The 16252-nt window shown below is 37.9% G+C and overlaps 1 protein-coding gene across 3 annotated transcripts in view; it reads right to left on the reverse strand.

Annotated features, from left to right (window-relative positions):
• Positions 1–16252, reverse strand: part of INTS14 (integrator complex subunit 14) — a 66975-nt gene that overhangs the window by 14842 nt on the left and 35881 nt on the right. For 2 of the 3 annotated variants that reach the window (XM_077128264.1, XM_077128263.1), the window contains 2 exons: positions 11991–12135; positions 10491–10624 (listed from right to left, as the gene is read on the reverse strand). The exons of the other annotated variant lie outside the window; for it this stretch is intronic. In XM_077128264.1, the coding sequence (XP_076984379.1) occupies positions 10491–10624; positions 11991–12135 (279 nt within the window). The remainder of the gene's footprint in view (positions 1–10490; positions 10625–11990; positions 12136–16252) is intronic. 3 annotated transcript variants of the gene reach the window in all.

Here is a 16252-nt window from a genome sequence, read left to right on the forward strand (position 1 = left end):
CACAACAGTCTGAGCCCTGAGTAGAGATGGTGAAGAGAAAAAGACTCATGACAAGTTTTGGAGGCAGAGTTGCAAGGACTTGTCAATGGGAAGGATATGGCAAAAGTAGATAGGTACTCAGATAGGTAGGGAGAGAGAGAGACAACAATGATTACTACAGATTTTGACTTAGGCATTTGGTTGGCTACAAAGCCATGTACTAAGAACAAGTATTGGAATGTAAACGCATCATGTATTTCTCATGCAATGAAAGTTACTACAGTTTTTTTCCTTTAAAAAAAACACAACCCTGTCACAAATTCACAAAGCATGCTAACATCTTATGGCTCATTTTTATCCTTATTATTACCATTTTCTGAGGCTGGAAGAGCTTGATCATTTTCCCACAAGCTCATGGAGCTCAATTCCCTTGCCCAAATTTTTATGTTGAAAACTAGAATCAGGCCATGAGCTCTCTAGCCTGATTTGAGCATTAATTAAAATAGCTTATATTGGCTTCATGCTACTACCATCACACCCCCTCAAAAAGTTTTGGCTCAACTCTCCAGAAGTATTTCCAATCAATACCTGTCAATATATAAACCTTTTTAGTTAGGCCAAGATCCTAATAGTCCTCTCCACAAGCTCATTTCCAAATTCCCTGCCTTTATTTCTGTTACTTAATTTGCCTGGGAAACTTTCCCTTGCAAATTCATTCATTCACTTCACTCCTTCATCAATATCTACAGTAAGACCCCACTATACCAAGCACTGTGCTAGGAATTGTGGCTAGAGATAAGGCATATTTTCTAACTTTAAAGAACTTACAGAATGGAGACTATTTATAAAATTCTAACTCTGAGACACTTTAAATATACAATTTCTCTTCTATAGTAACCCTAGAGAGTAGATTTTATTATCCCATTAAAGATGAGGAAATAGGTCTAATACAAGCTGGACTTACACAAGATTTCATAGTAAATGACTCAGGTAAGATCTGCCTCTGGGTCTTCCTGATTCCAAAGCCAATACTTTTTCCACCACTCTTAACATTGTCATTCCTCACCTACCCCAATTTACCTGTATTCCAGGTCCAGATCCTATCCTACTTCCTCTATTCTGAAACCAAAGTCTAGTCTATCTTGTACTATCTATAATTATTTGGATAATATAATTGTGGTAACTGGCTTAGCAGATAGAAAATAATGCATCTATGAAAAACAGAACAGGAGACTCTTAGGTATAAGAAATATGATAGCAAAAATTAAAAATTAAACAGTTGCAAGGTAAAGTGAGGATACCTTCCAGAAGGCAGAGTAAAAAGAAAAATGGGTAGGAAAATATAAATTATATACACATATGCAAATATGGATTCTAGAAAGGGAGAACAGAGAATAGGGAGAAAATCAACATAATAATTCACATTCCCAGGACTGAAATACGTGAGTTGTCAGATGGAGAGGGCCTCCACAATGAATGAAGGGACTAACAACTAGAGATATCCTTCTGGAAATCCTGAACACCAGAGACCCAAAGAAGATCCTCAAACGGTACAGAGGAAAGTTCAGGTCTGAGTCAAAGGCCTGGGAGTCATGGCACCAGACTCTCAGCAGCAACACTGGAAACCAAAAGAGACAACAGAACAAAGCTTCAAAATACTGAGAGAAATTGACTTCCAACCTAGAACTCTATATCCAACCTAACCCTCAAAAACAAGGGACGAAATAAAGACATTTCCAAATAGGTAAAATCTCAAAATATTTACTTCTCATGTACCCCTTTCTCAGAAGGAGCTGTGAAACAGGAGAGACATAGGACAGATGTAAAGGGAGGCCTCAGGTGATAGCTATGCAAAATGCATGGAAAACAACCACTTCATTATAAAACAGGAGGGTGGAGGGAACTCTGAAAAAAAAAAAGTGACAGAATAACTGATGAAGGTATCTACCTGTATTAAGATTTTTACATAGGTAGGAATGAGTGATAGGTACACAGAAAATAAAAAAACAACTAATAACTATGGTAGAAACAGAAGGCTGCATAAGAATGGAAACATACCACATAGCTTGGCTGTAAATAACATTATATCATCTAACAAGGACTGAATACTGATTTAACCAAAGAAAATGTATAACCATAATGGGAGGACAGAAAAAGGGAAAATGTGCTTGTTGCAGGAGGTAGAGGTGGTAGCATTGGTAAGAGAGCTAAGTAGTCATCTTTAAAAAGACCAAATGACATTTAAAATGGAAAAAAAAGTCAAGCATATACATATAAAGCTAATAATAGTTATATTGTTTAGAAATGTAAATAAATACTAAAAGGAACAACTTAAGAGTCAAAAGTGGTTGTCTTTAGAACAGAATTAGGAATAGAGAAGGATTGGGATAAACTTGGTACTATTTCTGTATGTTCTGCTTTGATAAAAACATGCACAGTAAAAAAAACAACAACAAAACAAACTGTACTGATCATTATTGTGTCCACGAATGTGGACCTTATATATACTCGCTCAATAAATTCTCTCAACAACCCCCTAGAGTATGTTTCATTATTATTTGCTATCATAATGCCAATCCAGACTGCTGTAAGAATTAAATGAGATAGTACATTTAATTGCAAGGTTCTAGCACAGTGTTTGGCACAAAGTTAAATTCAATAAAATGCTAGCTGTTATATTATCCCCATTAAAAAGAACAACAGACTCAGAGAAAGAAAAGTGCAGCATGTATACAGCGCACAGTAAACAGCAGTTCAATTTGAATGAAGAATAAACTTAACAAGGAAATACAGAACAAGCCAAGTGTTGCTCAGTTGGAAGTCAGATCAGAAAGGAATCTGAATGCTACCATCTTAGAATATGGACACATATCTTTGGTGAAAAACATCACAATACACTAGGTCAGGGGTTGACAAACCTTTTGTAACAGGTCAGACAGTAAATATTTTCAGACTTCGTAGGCCACACAGTCTCTGTCTTACCTACTCAACTCTGCCATTGTAGTGTGAAAGCAAGCGTAAACAAGAGGTAAAATCAGTGAGCATGGCTGTGTTCCAAAAAAAAATCCTTATTTACAAAAATAGGCATTAGGTCAGTTTGGCCCATGGCCTGTCGTTAGCTGAGCCCTGTTCTAAGGGAAAAGTCAAGAACAGAGCAAGAACAGTGGGAGTGAAAAGCCAGAATGAAGGCAGAAATGCCACAGGGAGGGGCCAGATGTAAGCGGTGAGTAATCTCCATGTGAAAATACACATTCATAAATAAACAAAAAGAATTTCTTCTGCCCTCCAATTACTTTTTCCTCCAATTACTGCTCCATTTCTCTCCTGTTCACAGCCAAGCTTATACTGTCTTCATTTCCTCATTTCTAATTCACTTCTCAACTCAACTCCTGGTTGGCCATTCAACTGAAGCTATTCCTTGTAAGTCACCAATAATCTCTTGTCAAACTCAAATGACCCTTCATTCATGGTGTCCTCCTCTTTCCTCTTAATTTCCATCCCTTCTTAAAACTCTTTAATCATTTAAAACATTCATTATACTGCCTTTTTCAAATTAAGTTCTTAAGGTACTAATCTTCCTGTTGGACTTGCCTCTAAGGGGATTATTTCCTTGTGATTTTTTTCCCTTGTAAGCTCATTTTCAAGGGGGTTTGATTTTTCTTTTCACTCTGAGTCGTGGAATTATTGCTAGAGAGTCATTATATTAGCTTCTAGAAGTTCTCTACATCCGCATGTGTAGTGGACATGTTGCATACTAAAAGACATAGGCTATATTTTCTCATAGGGCACTTTTTAACTTTTTTTATACCTAGAAAACCAGGTAGTAACAATGGGTAAAATTTTCCTTGTTATCCTCTTTCTGAGAGGGCAGACTGTCTACCTTCCAGCTTTATTCAGAGATTTCAGTTCTTTGTCTTGTTTGGAACCACAGTTATGTCTCTTGAGCCTAAGTGAGCTTTAAAACTCCTAGCTTAGGGGTCAGTAAACTATAGGCCACCAACTTATTTCTGTAAATTCTGAGTTAAGAATGTTGTTCTTTAATTTTAGATGATTGGGAAAAAATCAAAAGAGTAATGTTTCATGACACATGAAACCATTGCCCTAAGCAATTTCCCTCATTATCACCATTTTAACTATGTACTTATAACTTATAGTTCTATCTCCAACCCCATCCTCTCTTTTGAACTCTAGACTCCTGCAGGCATTGTCTCTACACAGCTCTTCCTGCAACTTATAGGGACAAACTCAACATGCACAAAATATTTTCTTCCTGAAGCTACTCTTCCTCTTCTTATCTTTTATTAATAGCACCACCTTTCATTCAGCAGTCCAGGTTATAAACATGGGATCATTTTCAACTCTAGGGTTTCCCTTATTTTCATATCCAAATACTGCTGATTCTACCTCCTAATTATCTTCTGCTTGGATCCCATCCTGTCCATTCCAAGCCACTGCCCTAGTTCTTCACATATCCCAGGAGTATCACAGAAGACTTGACCATAATCCTGACCTTTCAAATCCACACTCCATAGTTATTTAAATGCAAATTTATTCTCTTCCAACTGGATTATGGCTGTATTGCACAACTGTAGGGGGGACCAGTTACCTAGAATACCAAGTTTACTGTTCTCACTGTGGCCAGAGGGATTCAATCACATCACTCCCCTTCATTGGCTTTCCAGTGTTTGCAGGATAAAATCCTAGCTCTCACACATCCGTAGGAGACCTATCCTACGCCAGCCCCTGCTCACCTCTAACCTACTATCTTCCCCCTCCCACCCATCCCCACACTCTATCTTCCAGTTTCTTTCATTTCTACAATGCTCCATTTGCCCAAGATGCCTTTTCTGCCCTTATCGGCTCAGCAAATTTCTCTTCTCCTTTAAAACACAGCTGAAGTGATGATTTGTGAAGATTTTCCTGAGTCCTCCAGGCAATGCTAACCATCCCCTCCTCCAGGCTAACTCTGGTCCTATGCCAGTCTGTGTTAATTACTCCTCATTCCACCAGACTTTGAGCAACTCCTGCTAACTCTTTTACCCCCTATGCCTGGCACAGAACAGATTACTTGAGAGATATTTCTGAAACACTGAAGTTAGCCCAGGTAAGTCAAGGATGACTCTACAGCTGGAGCCTGAGTAACAAGGAGCTTAGGAGCCACAATTAAAAGGAGTAGAAAACACAGGTCCTACCCTCATCAAATGGCAGTGACATGTTTCAGGTCCTGTTCTCCCCTCAGGAGCTTTGCATAAACAGCAAGAATTAGCAGAAACATCTTTCTCAAAGCTCTAGAAAACAGTTAAAGGACTGCAGTGATAAGGTGAGCACTGAATCAAGTAAAAGGCCACTTAAAAGCAGTATGAGAGGGCGGACCATGGTGGCTAAGCAGGCAGAGTTCTCACCTGCCATGCTGGAGACCCAGGTTCGTTTCCTAGTGCCTGCCCACGCAAAAGAAAAAAAAAAAAAGCAATATGAGGGGTGCAAGGATAGTTCAGTGGTAGAATTCTTGCCTGCCATGTGGGAGACCCAGGTTTGATTTCCAGTCCATGTACTCTGCCTCCCCCTCCTCCCCAAATAGAAGCAACATGAAGGACAAACATTATATGATTTCATTGATCTGAAACAATTAGAATAAGTACATTCACAGAGTCAGAAACTAGAATTCAGGTTATCAGGGGTTGGGGTGGGGATAGAGAATAGGGAGTTAATGCTTAATTGGTATAGAATTTGTTTGAGGTGATGGAAAAGTTTTAGTAATAGATGATGGTAATGGCAGCAGAAAATCATGAATACAATTAACTCCTCTGATTAATATATTTGAATCTGGTTAAAAGGGGGAATTATGAGACCTGGGTTCGATTTTCGGTGAATGCCCATGCGAAAAAAAAAAAAAAGGTATGGCAGGAGAGGGAATTATAAGTTAGTACAATAAAAATGAAAAAAATAACAACAACGTAGGACTGTACAACAAAGACAGTGTATCCTCAGGTAAACTACGGATTATAGTTAATAGTATCATAATAATATTCTTTTACCAATTTTAGCAAAAGTACCACATTAATGCAAACTGTTAATAACGGGTGGACAAGGGATTGAGAAAACCTTTTTGACTGAAAAGGGGAAGAGAGAAATGAGACAAAATAAAGTGCCAGTGGCTGAGAGATTTCAAACAGAGTTGAGAGGTTATCCTGGAGGTTATTCTTACACATTATATAGGTATTCCCTTTTTAGTTTAAGGTGCATTAGAGAGGTTAGAGGAAAGTGCCTGAAACTGTAGAGCTGTGTTCCAGTAGTCATGTTTCTTGAAGATGAATGTATAATGATATAGCTTTTGCAATGTAACTGTGTGATTGTGAAAACCGTGTATCTGATGTTCTATGGTATGGACAGATGAGTAAAAAATATGGATTAAAAATAAATAAATAACAGGGGGAACAAATGTTAAATTGAGTAGACCGAAATACTAGTGATCAATGAAAGGGAGTGGAAAAGGGTATAAAAACACAGGGTGAACAAAGGTTGAAATATATTGGGTAGATGGAAATACTAGTGGTCAGTGAGAGGGAGGGGTAAGGGGTATGGTATGTATGAGTTTTTTTCTTTTTTCTTTTTATTTCTTTTTCCAGAATGATGCTCTGAAAAATGATCATGGTGACGAATATACTACTATGTGATGATACTGTGAGTCACTGATTGTACACCATGTATGGAACATTTGTATGCTAAGAATGTTCGTGTTTGTATGTTGTTTTGGTTTGTCAATTTAAAAAAATATTTATTCCTTCTAACCTCCTATATTCTGGAGCAGGTAGAAGGAAAATGGTATGGTAGCCCATCACAAACACTGTGATCAGTCCTGTATCTACTTGTTGAAGAGTGCTTTGAAAACTATTGCTTTTTTCTCTTTGCTTTGTATACATGTTATATTATACAATAAAAAAATGTTAAAAAAAATAATGGGGGATACATGAAAACTCTTTATTTTCTACATGATTTTTCTATAAACTTACAACTTCTCTAACAAAAAGAAATTATAATTAAAAAAAAAAGTGGTGAAGCTCTCATGGCACCCTGGCTGGTCCTACCCCTCCCATCTCACCAGCTTAGCATGGAGCAGGCCCACACTCCCAAAATGGTCCTCGTCCTGGAGGGAGGAGAGTAGCCCTCAAGCACATACTAGGAAATGTACGGCTGGCCAAATCTGCCTGGTGGGGACCTCAGGGACCTGCTGTCCCAGAACTTGCCCTGTGTATAGAAGGCAGCTCACAGAACTCTCCAACAGAATGTTGTGGTAGAGCACTGAAGCTTCAATGCCTAAGGCAAGGATTCCAGGCTATAATACATATAGTATAGTACCTGGGACTGGGAGGAAATTGTTTCCTAGGAAAGAGGGGACATATGAATTCGTATACATGGGGGAATTCTTAGCACCACAAGCACATGCCCAAGACAAGACACATGCAAAGAAAAGATCAAGGAGGCCCCTACACTTTGGCCTGGAGCTATTCTCTAAACTCATGGTATAAATAAGATCTGAAGGACAGCACTTACACAGGTCAATTTCCAAGACTTTTTTTTTTATTAGTTCCTGGCATTCAAGGAAAGCTGTGACATAATACTAGCTGGATAGATGCTTAAGGAACAGATATGTCAGAGTCTAAATTCCAGTGATAACACAATAAAATATAAAAATGTTCAGATTCCAATGAAAGGTTACAAAACATACAAAGAAACAGCAAGCAGTGGTGAGGCAAAGGAAAGGATTAAAGTGTTAGAAACCATCAGTGAGGAGGACCAGACCTAGAACATACCAGATAGAGGCTTTAAGGAAATGGTCTTAAATATGTTCAAAGAGCTAAAAGAAAACATGGACAAAGAACTAAAGAAAATCAGGAAAATGGGAGATGAATACAAAGAGAACATCAATATAGAGATGGAAATTATATGGAGGAATCAAACAGAGTTGTAAAAGAAACTAAAAATTCCTTAGAGGGGTTCAACGGCAGACTGGAGCTGGCAAAAGAAACACTCAGCCAACTTGACGATAAGAAAATTGAAATCATCCAATCCGAGGAGGGAAAGAAGGAAAAATGAAGATAAAGGAACAGAGTCTGAGGAACTTGTGGAACACTATCAAGAATATGGATATAAGCATTGTGGGAATCCCAGAAGGAGAAGAAACAGAGAAAGGGGCAGAGAGAATATTCAAAGAAATAATGGCTGAAAACTTCCCAAATTTAACAAGAGACATGAATATACACATCCAAGATGTTCAGCAAACTCCAAACAGGATAAACCAAAAAAAATCCATGGTGTAACATAGTATAAACAAAATGTCAAATGACAAAGATGAAGAAAGAATTCTGAAAGCTGCAAGAGAGAAGCAACATGTCACATACAAGGAAGCCTGGATAATATTAAGTGCTGGTTTCTCATTGGAAACCATGGAGGGAAGAAAACAATGACATATTTAAAGTGCTGAAAGAAAAAAACATTACTGACCAAGGATTCTATGCCCAGCAAAATTGTCTTTCAAAAATGAGGGAGAGAATGCTCGCCTGCCATGCCAGAGGACCTGGGTTTGATTCCTGGTTCCTGCCCATATTAAAAAAAAAAAAAAAAAAAAAATGAGGGAGAGATTAAGACATTCCCAGATAACAAGCTGAGGGAGTTTGTCACCACTAGATGGGTCCTAGAGGAGAAGCTAAAAAGGGTTCTGCAGACTGAAAGGAAAGGACAATAGACAATAGATCGAAGTTGCATACAGAAATAAAAGATCTCAGTGAGGGTAATGATATGGGTAAATATAAATGCCTGCACTACTGAACTTTTGGTTTGTAACTCCACTTTTTCTTTCTACAGGATCTAAAAGGCAAATGCATAAAATATAATGATTAATCAGTGACTTGGGACTCATAACGCATAAACATGTGATTTGTGACAAGAACTACATAAAGATGGGATGATGAAGGGGTATAGATAGTTTGTATATACTATTCAAGTTATGTTGGTATCAAAGTAAACAAGATTGTTATAGATTTAGGTTGCTCAATTTTGTGTCCCACGGTGACTGCAAAGAAAAGGCTGGAGAACATGTAAGCTTACAGAGACACAAATTAGGGTACAGATTGTCAGGGGTGGGGAGCAGGGGGAATGGGGATTTAATTCATAATGGATATAGGGTTTCTGTGCGGGGTGAGGAGAAAGTTTGGGTAATGAAAGGTGATGAAAGGAACACAATACTGTGAATGTGAATAACCCCACAGAATGGGAGTGGGTGAGATGAGAATGCTTATACTGTATATATGTTCACACAATAGAGAGAGAGAGAGAGAGAGAGAGAGGGAGAGAGGAAGAAAAGAATGAATGAAGGAAGGAAGGAAAACAAGCAACTAGAGTCAATGACAATTGCAATACATGATCCTGGGTGAGGTCTAGCAAGGAAGGAGAAAAGGTTTAAAGAGACATTAGTGGGATACATGAAAAAACCTGGAATATAAACTGTAAGCTTTATATCAATGTTAAATTGTTTGAACTCGTTAAATGCATTTAAGATGGTTACATAAATGAATATCCTTGTTCTTAAGAAATGTACATGGCAGCATTAAGTGTTTAAGGAGCATCATGTATGTAACTGACACTCAGGTGTCCGGAAAATGGATTGATAAATAGGTCAGACAGATACAGTTGGACAGATTAAGATAGATTGATACAGCAAATGTGGCAAGAACTAAAAATTGCTGGATCTGCGTGACTGGGGATAGAGGTATGTTTAAGTTCTCTGTATGGGGTTTGTATTTTTTCTAACTGTCCTATACGTTCTGAAGTATTTCATAAGAAAAAGAAAAAAGAAAGGAGTAGGAAAATCAGAAGAAGGAATAGTTTAAAGGGGAAGGGATGTGAAACGATGAATGTGTAATATATAGGCTGAGCTTGAGACAGTGGAGATGTAAAAATGGGAATAGGAAATACAATATACAAGTCCCAGCGAGGACTGGAGGTAAAGATTTGGGGAGTCTGAAGCCTTTATAGCTAATGGAACAACCAAGAGAGACAATACCAATCCAAGAGAAGAAGGCAAAGAATAATAGCTTGGGCACTGTGAGGCAGGAGGAAGAAAAGTTGCCAGAGAAAACTCATCGTAAGTACCACAAGAACCAGGAGAAAGCAGTCAGGAGAGAGTCAAGATGGAAGGGGGATTAAACTATTTAAAATGACTGCAGACTTTCCTGAGTTGAAAATAGTACACTAAGGAAAAAATATCTATTTTTATTTTTTTTCTCTCTAAGCAGTTAGGATTTTATATTTACTGAACACAACCTAAATGTTGGTTTCCCCTGAGACGTGCAAATTGAGACTCAAACATCAAATTCTCCTTGGGTTATGCACATACCCAGTTTCAGGGACCACAGCACACTAGGAAGAAAGACCATGTAGCTCTCCAACTGCACAGCCAGAGAGGTTCAGAATGGCAGACAAAAAAACAAAGATAAATCTGATCTGAGTTATACCTGAAATAGGACCCAATTGTGCCATTTTCCCTAGCCATGGGAGAGGTTCTGGGCCAGGCTCAAAGAGAGACATCATGAGGTTTGATTTCTTCTTGCTGTCAGCTTGGGAGTAGAGCATTCCATGCCATTCAGGACTAAATGGAGAGAAGATGGAAGATCAGAAAAACATCAAGCCTGGATCTGTCAAGTTAAATAAGTATAGTCTGTGTTTTTCTCTTTAAAGACATGGGACTCAGCTTTGAAATCAGGTGCATTACTTTTACCAAAGGCAAATTCTAAACCTGAAAACATTTGTCCCCTTATACTACCATTCTGCTGGGACATTTATTATTCAGGGGAAATGTTGTCTATTTGGACATCAAATGCAGTCTCAAAACAGAAAAAAAAAAAAAAAAAAAAAAAAAAAAAAAGGCAGCAAATAGCTATAGAGCTGGTCAGGAAGATTAAGGCTATGGCCCAGAGGTCACTGCAGCTGCCTCCCTGAGTCGTCACCACAGTACCAATACAGAGAAACCCTTCCAACAGAGGGTGCAGTGACCCAGATTCTCAAAGGGCTCCAAATGATTCTCAGAGCCAGTAAAAGTAGCTTGGGTGCCAAGAATACCGCAGACTAATATGTAGTAAAAAGAACTGCATTCTTCCTTTTGGACCAGCTAATTTAAACTCAAGCAGAAATGGAGCCACACTTTCGCTGACTATCCCTACCTTCTCGCTCTTCTATACTGTTCAACCCCAGGTGATGCCCAGAAGATGATTGTTAGAAAAGTTTCCTCTTTTCTAACAATAGGTATTACTGAAAGAGAAGTAGAGAGTGTGACGAACTTAGAGACTGCAGAGAATGTGAAAGCTATAAGGGCATTCCTTACAGGGAAAGAATATAGCAGAATGATTATAAGCAGGGGCTCTGAAGTCAGAATGCTTGGGTAAGAATCCTGGCTCTCTCATTTATTAGCTGTGCAATCTCAGGCAAGTCACCTCTCTAAGCCTTTGTTTATCAATCTTTAAAATGGGGCTACTATTGATATCTCCTACATAGTGGTGTTGTGAGAGATTAAATGTGTTATTGTGTGTAAAGTGCCTTGAGGAGAGTCTGCACATGGTAATCAGTGTATTCAGTACTTTCATCATTTAGTCCTATCTCCTCACTTTATACACAAGGGATCTGTGAGTTCTAACTAAGATCCTATAGCAAGTTAATAGCATTGCTATGACCAGAACCCAGGTATCCTAGATAGCACAGGAAAGAGGAAAAACCAGAACAGCTTTTCTTAAAAGTAATAAGAGAATTGCTGACTTGTGATGAGAAGGCTCACACCATAGTTATTTTAGGGGATGATTTAAACAGCAGTTTAGAAGGTGATGAGAGGTGGGAAGAGCGTAACAGAAAAAGGAAAAGGGTGACAAAGGCCTTTCTATTTCTTTCAGAAAAATCTGGGAAATATTACACTTTGTGAACAGAGTTCCCCTTTCACACAACGAAATTTAAACAAAGCTTCCTACCCTAATTGAACAATCGCCACCATTCCTTCCACTTTTAGGCTGCCATGGAGCAGGACACAAAAGTTAGGTATTTTCCCTGCAATCTGATTGGCTGAATTTTCATCTTCATTGTCATCAGAGATGCCAGTACCAACTTCATCACCTTCTGTAAAAATAGGATGAAAACAGGTCAACCGGAGATTAGCTACAGAAACATCAAAGAACTACCCTGATGGCTCTTTCTAGCCTTGGAAGGAAAATGTATGGAGTTGTAAGGGAATATTACAGTAAGTAAGAGAAACTCATATTCCACTTTTTCCAATGTCCACATAAAAATCAGTTTTGAATGAATGTCAGAATAGGCAAATCTAGAGGCAGAAAGTAGAATTGTCTATCGATGAAGAGGGAAGGGATGTTTGAGAGTGATGGCTAAAAAGTTTGGAGTTTCTTTTTGGGGTGATGAAAGAGTTTAAAATCGATTGTGAAGATAGTTGCACAACCGTGTAAGTATATATAAAATCATTAAATTATATACTTTAAATGAGTGAAGTGTATGGTTTGTGAATTTTATCTCAATAAAAGGTTACAAAATAAAAAGTTCCCACTAGGATGCTCAGTTAGAAGCTATCTGGAGGTTTCAGGCACCCATCTAAGGTAATGACAGACATTAGAGTGTTCTCAAACTAACAGCCTTCAGGTTGCATGTGTCAGTGTGAGTGCTTGGACTCCCCAACTCCAGGTTTTCTCATATACTCTGCTGACAGATGGACATTCAATAGCTTTTACAACATGGCTCTGCTCTGCCCTCCCATACTTTTCTTTCCACTGTTTTCCTAGATAAACTCTTCATTCTGCATAATTTTTTTGTTAACAACTTATATGGGCATGCAGAGTATCCCTAGGATCGTAGAAAGGGAAACCTGGTTGTTCTGTGACAGCAATAACATAAATTATAAATACAGGAATCACAATGAGCCACCTATGGGAACATACCAAGATTCTGTCTATATGTGTGACTGAGGAGTTATGGAACATCCAACGCTCCAACTGAGATGACCTGGGCATAACTGGAATACAATTATAAATCAGGATATAGAAACCTAATGAACTACCTATACTTGGAGAAAGCTGGAGAATATAAAGTGGATAGTCAGCCTTAAACAGAAAAAGTGGATTTTAAACAGCTAGAGGCTAGCACTGTTCAGGGAGACGCAGAATTTGGGGCACAAGAATTTATGGTACAGGAATTTATAGTTCCTGGAGAGGTATATTTCTCAGGAAAGAGAACTCACAAGGGCCTAGATTCATCCATTCATTAAACAACAGTTACTGAGTATCTGATGTGCTAGATACTGGTAGAACAAAAAACAGAAGTGCTCCCTGCTCTTATGGAATTGTATTAACACTTCTGATAACTGCTTTGGCTTCCTCAGCATGCTTCTATGAAGAAAGGTGGAATCCTGGATGAGAGCCCAAGCATTCTCATCTCTAAAAAGGACTTCCACTATAAATTAGCAAACCAACATGTAATTAATGTGTCAAAATGTTTCCTACTGTATAAAGCAGCATAAGTCCTTTTCCAGTACATTAGGCATCACTTGTTTTTTTTGTGTGGGTTTACAGAACAATCATGCATAAAATACAGGATTCCCATGTACCACCCTATTATTAACAGCTCGCACTGGTTTGGTAAAATTTTTACAACCGATGAAAGCACAATTTTAAAATTGTACTATTAACTATTGCCTATGATTTAGTTTAGGGTTCACTTCACCGGGTTGTGCAGTTCCACGGATTTAAAATTTTTTTTCTATTAACATATACACAACCTAACATTTCCCTTCACATATTTTCATATATATTTCAGTGCTGTTAATTACATTCACAATGTTGTGCTATCATCATCACCATCCATTACCAAAACATTTCCATTATTCCAAATAGAAACTCTGTACATTTTTAGCCTTAACTCACTATTCCCTATCCCCATACCATCCCCTGGTGATTTACATTCTAGATTCTTACTCTAGGAGATCGCTTATTCTGATTATTTCATCAGTGAGATCATACAATATTTGTCTTTCTGTGTCTCACTTATTTCACTCAACATGATGTCTTCAAGTTCATCAAGTGTGCTGCATGTGTCAGAACTTCATTCTTTTTTTTTTTTTTTAACTTTTCTTATTGTATTGTATAACATATATACAAGGCAAAGAAATAAAAAAGCAATAGTTTTCAAAGCACTCTTCAAAAAGTGGTTACAGGACAGATCCCAGAGTTTGTCATGGGCTACCACACGATCCTCTCAGATTTTTCCTTCTAGCTGCTCCAGAATATAGGAGGCTAGAGGGCTTCAACACTTTTTTTATCATCACAATTGACTTTTTTTCCTTCTTTTTTTGTGAACAATAACATACATACAAAAAAGCTATAAATTTCAAAGCACAGCACCACCATTAGCGCGGAACATATTTCAGACTTTGACATGGGTTATAATTTCACAATTTTAGGTTTTTACTTCCAGCTGCTCTAAAATACAGGAGAATAAAAGATATCGATTTAATGATTCAGCATTCACATTCATTTGTTAAATCATATCTTCTCTGTATAATTCCACCATTACCTTTGATCTTTCCATCCCGCTCTTTAACTTCATTCTTTTTGATGGCTCAGTAACATCCATTGCATGCTGCTTTAGTTTGTTAAAGCTGCCGGAATGCAATATATCAGAAATGGAATGACTTTTAAAAGGGAATTTATTAAGTTGCAAGTTTACAGTTCTAAGGCTGTGAAAAGATCCAAACTAAGGCATCCAGGTAAAGATATCTTGATTCAAGAAAAGTTGATTGATCCAGAACACCTGTCAGCTGGAAAGGCACATGGCAACATCTTCTCTTCTCATTTCATAAGGCTTCCCTGGGGATGTTTTGCTTCTGCTCCAAAGGTCTCTGGCTATGTGGGCTCTGTCAGCAATAAAGCTTTTTCCAAAATGGTTCCCTTTTAAAGGACTGCAGTAAGCAACCCCACCTTGAATGGGTGGAGACACATCTCCATGGAAACCATCTAATCAAAAAGTTACCACCCATAATTGGGAGGGACAAATCTCCATGGAAATAATAAAAAAGATCCCACCCAACAGTAGTGAACGAGGATGAAAGAACTAGGCTCTTCTGGGGCACACGACAGATTCAAACTGGCACATGTATATACCACATTTTGCTTGTACATTCATTGGTTCACAGACACCTGGGTTGTTTCCATCTTTTGGTGATAGTGAATAATGCCACTATGAACACAGGTGTGCAAAAACCAATGCTTTCAATTGGTTTCAAAGTCCCTGCTTTCAATGTTTTTGGATATATACATAGAAGTGGGACTGCTGGGTCATATGGTAAATTCTACACTTAGCTTTCTGAAGAACTGCCAAACTGTCCTCCACAGCATCTACACCATTTTACATTTCTACTAGCAATGAATGAGTGTTCCCATTTCTCAACATGTTCTCCAATACTTGAAGTTTTCTGTTTTTGTTTTTGTTTTTTTTAGTAATACCCATTCTAGTGGGTATGAAATAGTATTTCATGGGTTTGATTTGCATTTCCCTAATGGCTAATGATACTAAACATCTTCTCATGTGCTTTTTGGCCATATGTCTATCGTCTTTGGAACATATCTATTCAAGTCTTTTGACCACTTTTTTAAGTAGGGTTATTAGTCTTTCTGTTGTTGAACTGAAAGATTTATTATATATTCTAGACATTAAACCCCCATCAGCTTTGTGACTTCCAAATATTTTCTTCCATTGTATAGGTTGTCATTAACTTTCATGATAAAATCCTCTGAGGCACAAATGTTCTTTAAAATTTTGACTAAGTCCTATTTATCTATTTTTTTTCTTTTGTTGTTTGAGATTTGGGTGTAAAGTCTAAGAAATCATTGCCTAAAACAAGATCCTAGAGATGCTTCCCAGCGTTTTCTTCTAGGAGGTTTGATAGTTTTGGCTCTTATATTTAGATCTTTGGTCCATTTTCAGTTGCTTTTTGAATATGGTGTGAGGTAGAGATCCACCCTCATTATTTTGCAAATGGAGATACAATTTTCTCAGCACCATCTGTTGTAGTGACTATTCTTTCCCAATTAAGTGGTCTCTGTCCCACTGTCAAAAATCAGTTGGCCATAAATGTGATTCCATTGGTCTCAATTTGATTCCACTGCTCTATATGCCTGTCCTTGTGCCAGTACCATGCTTGATTATTGTGGCTTTGTAATACCTCTTAAAATTG

The sequence above is a fragment of the Tamandua tetradactyla genome, chromosome 14 (assembly GCF_023851605.1).
Source record: "Tamandua tetradactyla isolate mTamTet1 chromosome 14, mTamTet1.pri, whole genome shotgun sequence".
Lineage (NCBI taxonomy): Eukaryota > Metazoa > Chordata > Mammalia > Pilosa > Myrmecophagidae > Tamandua > Tamandua tetradactyla.